The 6,889-nt window shown below is 37.5% G+C and overlaps 1 protein-coding gene across 1 annotated transcript; it reads left to right on the top strand.

Annotated features, from left to right (window-relative positions):
- Positions 1 to 2,196: 2,196 nt before the first annotated feature.
- Positions 2,197 to 5,495, top strand: LOC128531316 (cis-aconitate decarboxylase-like). The gene is made up of 6 exons (XM_053505123.1): positions 2,197 to 2,229; positions 2,517 to 2,580; positions 2,747 to 2,934; positions 3,244 to 3,336; positions 3,641 to 3,846; positions 4,351 to 5,495. Exons 1-6 carry the CDS (start codon positions 2,212 to 2,214, stop codon positions 5,276 to 5,278), a joined length of 1,497 nt encoding a protein of 498 aa, XP_053361098.1. The 5' UTR covers positions 2,197 to 2,211; the 3' UTR covers positions 5,279 to 5,495.
- The last annotated feature ends 1,394 nt before the right edge of the window (positions 5,496 to 6,889 follow it).

Here is a 6,889-nt window from a genome sequence, read left to right as displayed (position 1 = left end):
CAGTACTCCATGGATCTTGTGTCCAAGGCGCCTGGTAGACATTTAAAAGTTCTTCTGTTATGCCTTAATATTAAAACCTTTATTTACTACCAAAAATGTTTGGTTACACAGTGGTTTCTTTTTTTTACCATAAACAGTAAGGATCATTACAAAATCTATAAGTGAATTTCAGTGCACAAATAATTACAAAGTCTCCGCTCTATAAATAAATAAAATAGGAAGCAATATTAATTTGGACTACGAACAGGGTTGATGATTTTTTAACAAACCTTAGTGTACATTGCAAGTTTATTCCAACAGTCATGAGTCATGAAATACAACTTACTTAATAACCATGTCATGATGTGTGCTGTCAGGTTCACCACTTGGATTTGCAGATGTGATAACCAAAGGCCCAGTGATGTCACACAGATGGGCAGTGACTGTGTGGTCAGGGACACGAATCATTATGCTGTCCTTGGTCCCCACACGATCGTATGCAGCCCCCACACCTTAAAACAATAGGTTTATGCAAGTTACACAATAATAAAATGAAAATGTTTGATCAGACATTCTAATGCTGCTGTCTTACCAAGTTTAAGGAGCCAGTCTCCTTTTGGGACAATACAGCTGATCCCTCCTGGATATACATTTCTCATGAACTCCCAGAGCAATGGACTAAATGGTGGTTTTGTTGGAACAAGCTGCTCCAAACTAGAAATGCAGATGCAGATGGGCTTCTCTGCAGGACGTTCCTGTGGAGGATAATTTAAGAAAATGATTACAAGTTAAATTTTTCTCAAACAGGTTAGTACATCAAATATAAATGAAGAATTGCATGGTACTCACTTTAATATTGTAGATTTTCTCTATTGCACTTGGATGCTTGCAAGAAGCGGCCAAAGCATATACAGTATCTGTTGGTATACCACATACACCTTTGCTTTCCAGCAATTTCGCAATTTCTAGCAGTCCACTGGTCCCACGAGAAGATGGAATTGGACATGGAGCTGTAGCAGCAGATTTTTTCTTCTTATCATTATTCTATGAAAAGTACAAGACAAAATGACATTCAAATCATTTAAGTACTTTTAACAACTTAAATTTCCCATGTTGTAGCAATTTAAAAATACCTTTATGAGTGCGGGTCCAACTGGTATTATGGTCTTGGAGTATATGGAATTAACAAGTGATGCCAGAGTTCCATATAAACAAATTATGGTAAATATTGAAAGAGTATCAACTGAAAAAGGGTATTTAAAAATAGTTACTGAATATAAAGTCATTTTTAAAGATTTATAAATTATCATCTCTGATTGTCCACTGTGAAGCAAACTTTACCTTCCAACTGGTATGGAAGTCTATTAAAAGTGGAAAGAAGAAGACACACCACTATGACCTCCATAATAATGGTTAATGCCTGCAAACAAGATTGTCATAAGCAGCTGCAAATCATAAAAAGGAATGAAATCAAGCATATTATTGTAAATATCCATTAGAAATTCCATCAAAATTAATAAAATTCAAATCAGAACTAGGATAGAATTAATAACCAAAAATGCTATTGCTCCTGCAGTAAACTTAATGATTCTGTTGAAAACTGCAGCTGTTGTCCTGTAAGAACACGGTCCAATATTTTAAGATTATTAAAGTTTATTTAAGATTATATGTAAATCTTGTGAAATGTTATGTAAGCTAATATTGAAATTCTAAAATAAGTTCAAGATTTACAATATAACATTAACATACCTGCAAATCTGAGCCACGTCCAGGTGGCCCAAATGGCCAAATAAAAGAAACATTAAGAAATCATATAAAGTATGTAAAAAACTTCACTTACCTGCTGTAAATCTGTAGTATAAGTACTATTGGATGGCAGTGGAAGGATTCTCTTTTAATAGAAATGTGCTTAAGTAAAGTAGATGGAGCTTTAAGGCTCCCAACCAACCTGTTGCCTCAACTTGAAGGATGACATAATTGGTCAAATGCTAGGACTTTAAAGTTTCTACTCAAATGATGAAATATCCCACCCCTGTTGCGTAAAAAGGTTTTGGAAGTTCCAGTCTTGCGATTGGTGAGTGTTTTGTGCTATATAAAGAGAAGATGAGGACTCACCTGAGAAGCAAGAGCATCAGCTACAAAGACATTGTGTGCAGAGACAAAGAAAAATCTACTGTAGGCTCCTTCAGTTTGACATCCACATAAATATCCTCAACCATACAGAGATACAATATGCTTCCCACAGTACAGGTAATGATGCTTTTTTAGAATTTTCATATTAATGAATGACAATGTTGCTGTGGAAAGTGTCTTTTCAGCTTTCTTTGCTTCTTTACTATTTTTATATGACAACTTGGACCGTGGTATACGTTACTCCTGATGCTCCTAACCTTAACTATTTCTATAATCTAGTAAAATATAGCTGGATTATTTAGAATAAAGAATCATGAACTCATGCTTGTTAAAAAAACATGACATATATCTTGTGTTATGTTAATACTAATACATTCTATGATACAAATTTTTCAATTATCTAGAGATCATTCAGACAAGTGTCCACCCTATCTACAATCAGAGGACTCCATAAACCCGCACTAGATGGTGAGCTAACTCTACTACTCTTAACACACTCTTATATTGATCAAATTGGACAAAGATTTAAAGTAACCTGGTGTACCAAAACATATTTAGCAGGTTACTTGGTTGCTGAAAAAGCAGTCACAGCAGAAATCTCTCATTTATTCCTTTCTTCCTCCTGTGTTTTTAGTCATGGACCGACCCAACCCCGAGGAGACTGTAACCAGCAGCTTTGGTCGATTCATCCAGAGAGTGCAGCCAAGTCATCTGTCACCAGTCGTACTCCAAAGAAGCAAACGCATGGTGCTGGACAGCATTGGTGTAGGACTGCTGGGTAGCACCACTGAAGTGTTTGAACTTGCACTTCAGCATTGCCAGGTAATGGCACACAACAGCAACATGTTAACAATAAACTAATAAGGGAGTACGAAAATGCACCAAATGCTGACCCTAGAACAATGGCATGGGCTTTATAGAATATACTTCACCCCTAACACCCCTTTCGAATTTATTTTGTGTGTGTTTTGTCTACACTGTCAAGTTTTTCCAATCTTTCAAACCTTAACTCCTGTTTGTACAAAAGCAATGCTGTATCCAATGCTAAAATAAAGCCTGTCCACAGGCTACTTTGGCAGAGCTCATTGTATGTAACAGCAAGTGACCCATCTTTCCTCTTTTCTCTCAAAGCACATGTACGCTCCCGATGACATCAGCTTTGTTTATGGGCGCAGTGGAACAAAGCTTTCCCCAACCCTAGCTGCCTTAGTCAATGGAGTAGCAGTGAGTATTCCTTTTCATACTTGAAATAAGGGACTGAAAAAAAAAAATTCTCCCCATAGCATCATTGGCAAATAAGAGAAAATGGAACTCTTATTAAGCCTTTCTCATATTGTCCTGTGGTCAAATGTTGATCCATTCATGTGATATTGTTCAACTAGGGTAAAGAGCTAAAAGCTACATCTTGACCTTTATAAAGGAATTGGTATACTTCTAAAGTATATGTAGCAGACAACTTGCATTGCCAGTAATAAGCCAAATTGTGTACTTACAAGGCACCATTTGATGATTAGCATGTCTTCTTCAGGTTCATTCTATGGACTTTGATGATACTTGGCACCCTGCAACTCATCCCTCTGGTGCAGTGCTTCCTGCTCTTCTTGCCATTTGTGACATGTTTCCCAAAAACAGCAAGCCAAGTGGTCTGGACCTCCTAATGGCCTTTAACATTGGTATTGAGATGCAAGGTCGCCTGATGAGATTCTCCAATGAAGCCCACAACATTCCTAAAAGGTAAGAATTGTCTCTATAACAAAAGTAATTCAAAGTTAAACCAAGTTGAGCAACCATCATAACACGATACCTCATCGTTCTAATATAGTCCCAAAATTAGTAATAATAGTATTAAAATAAGTAATTTTTTGAGGGCAGTTTAAACAGAACTGCCACTGTAGTAAACAAATTCAACTGAACAATGTGAGTGTGGTTAAATTTTATATACATAAACCTTAAGAAAGGAATGCTAGCCTTACCTTTAAACATAACCTTAACCTATGTACTGTAGGTCGGTCCATGACTAAAAACACAGATGGATGAATAGAATAAATGAGACATTTCTGCTGTGACTGATTTTTCAGCAACCGATATGATATGTTTTAAGTTATGCCATAAATATGATCTGTAATGTCTGACTTGAAGACTATGATTTTGTAATTGTATGCAAACTTTTCGGAATAGTTTTTAATAAATGCATTAAAAGGCATGAATTAAATATCCTTTTAAATTATTTTTTTCAAGGTTCCATCCCCCTAGTGTCGTGGGGACACTGGGAAGTGCTGCTGCCTGTGCCCGGCTCCTTTCCCTCGACCATTCTCAGTGCAGCCATGCCTTGGCCATCGCTGCCTCATTAGCAGGGGCGCCAATGGCCAATGCTGCCACTCAGTCCAAGCCTCTGCACATTGGTAATGCCTCTCGTCTGGGCCTTGAAGCTGCCCTGCTAGCCTCACGTGGGCTGGAGGCAAGCCCCCTGGTCCTGGATGGAGTTCCTGGGGTAGCTGGTTTTAGTGCATTTTATGAAGACTATAGCCCAAGGCCGATGGTGTTGCCCGAAGAGGCAGAGCACACATTCCTTTTGGAGACACAAGATATTGCCTTTAAGCGATTTCCAGCCCACTTGGGCATGCACTGGGTTGCTGATGCTGCTGCCCATGTCCACAAGGCTTTGCTGCATCTTTCTGATGGAGTCATCTCCCCAAACTCAGTGCAGGAAATCCTACTACGGGTGCCACATTCAAAGTATATAAATCGGCCCTTCCCAGAGTCAGAGCACCAGGCACGTCACTCCTTCCAGTTCAATGCTTGCACCACTCTGCTCGATGGCCAGGTAACAGTGCAGTCCTTTCAGCCTGAAGCACTACTGAGGCCAGAGCTTCATGCCCTGCTCTCCCGCGTCCGTGTAGAGCACCCCCAGGACAATCCAGCCAACTTTGACCGCATGTATGGTGAAGTGCAGGTCACTTTAGTGAATGGCATTGTGTTACAAGGTCATTGTGACACCTTCTATGGCCATTGGAGGAAGCCACTGAGTGATGAGAGCCTGCAGAAAAAGTTCCGCAATAATGCAAGTGTAGTGGTGCCACCAGAGAAAGTGAATGGCCTTATAGAAGCTGTGGAGGGGTTGGAGTTTCTGTCTAACTGCGAACCACTGCTAGCTCAGCTGCAGTAAACAGCTTGTTTATGTTCATGTCTAAATCAACTACTTTTGTACTGAAGGACAGTTACTTTAAAGGAAAATCTTGTGAAAATAATGGTTATTTATAGAATTATTTCTTTTTCTTTTAATTTGTTGTAGCTGTTTCTCTGAAAAAACAGTAGCACTGAGACATACAATATGGTAATTTATTATAAAGTGAAATTAGTTGTAGACAACTATATTTCTATACTGTAATACATATACTCCCTTTTCCTTTTGTAGACATTTGCTGTGTTGATATAAAATTTTTGTGCAATATGCCTACATAAGTGTGAATAAAAGAAATTATTTAAATCTACCCTTTGCTTTTTAGTAGATTTACTACATTATAATATGATAATTGGTATATAATAAAAAAATAGATCATTTTATAAAAATCTGAAAACAAACATTTAAAAAACGACTATTATTGTAAATTCCCTAATAAAATCTTTATAATGGGCTGATTCGGACAAGTGCACAAGTACATAGACATGGCACTTATGGCATAGTACAAGCCCTACTGTATGAGTTAATGATTTGCTTTTAAAGGCCATCGTATTTGTCAGATTACAAATATTTTTCTTTACACTTTAAGCATAGAGCAGTGACCAAAGATGAGAGAAGGAAATGTGTTTCATTGAGATTCCAAGATTTGTGGAATAATAAGAGACCTTGGTTTATTGGAAGAGGAATAAAGAGACCCCTTTGTATTTGTATTTACTCAACTATTTTATTTATTTACAACTTTTTTCTTTCTTTCAGTGTTTTTTGCTATTTCTTACTTGTTTTCGTTTAGTGTGTGCCCTGTTTTGGTATATGTTTATCCAAACATATTGGTGCTATTTTAAATGTATATTTTGTTTTGGTTTTGTTCAATAAAAATAAACTAAATATAATTTCTTCAACAGAAGATTATCGAGGCTTAAGGAAATTAAGTAATTTTAAGTAATTTTCCTTGTGGAAAAAGTTTTTTTTTTTTTGTTTTGTTTTCCATGGGATGTGTAAACTGTTAGAATGGCTCAGTGACATATTGTGCAAGCCACGAAAGTTGGGAGTACTCTAAAAAGGACAAGTTTCATGTTATTGTTGTCTTCTGCATTTGTGCATCCCTCGTATTCTGATTAAAAAGCTGCACTAAGAGTTAACACTCCCGCGGGACTATTCAAGTCTCCCACATGTAGGAGTGCGACTGCTGTATGATGTAGAGACATAACGTTTAGAACACTCAGGATTGCAGAGTGTCTTGCTTCCCTGTCATCCAAGTGACATCTACATTTAATTAATCCCCAGTGCTGCTGCCTGTGCCATCTGTCAATTTATTGTTGAGACATTTGATTTGTGATACGTATTCATCACTTTTTGGGACAAATACAACTTTTGCCCTCAAAGCAGGCGTTCAAAATTTCTATGGACAGATCATTGTATGTTTTATTCTTCCTGCGGGAAGTTTAAAACCAGTTTGTCTCATATGCTCCCAAAACCATAGTGCTAATAAAATACCTACTCTTATATGCATGTTGAGTAAAAGTGATGTTATGAACAGCCGGATTTAATGATCCTAGATTTCTAGGCGTTTAGGTAGGGTGAGTTTGCTGGTCTATC

This window comes from Clarias gariepinus, chromosome 10, assembly GCF_024256425.1.
Source record: "Clarias gariepinus isolate MV-2021 ecotype Netherlands chromosome 10, CGAR_prim_01v2, whole genome shotgun sequence".
In the NCBI taxonomy this organism is placed as follows: domain Eukaryota; kingdom Metazoa; phylum Chordata; class Actinopteri; order Siluriformes; family Clariidae; genus Clarias; species Clarias gariepinus.
The sequence above is the reverse complement of the archived record's forward strand: the minus strand, read 5'-3'. Positions and strand labels throughout refer to the sequence as shown.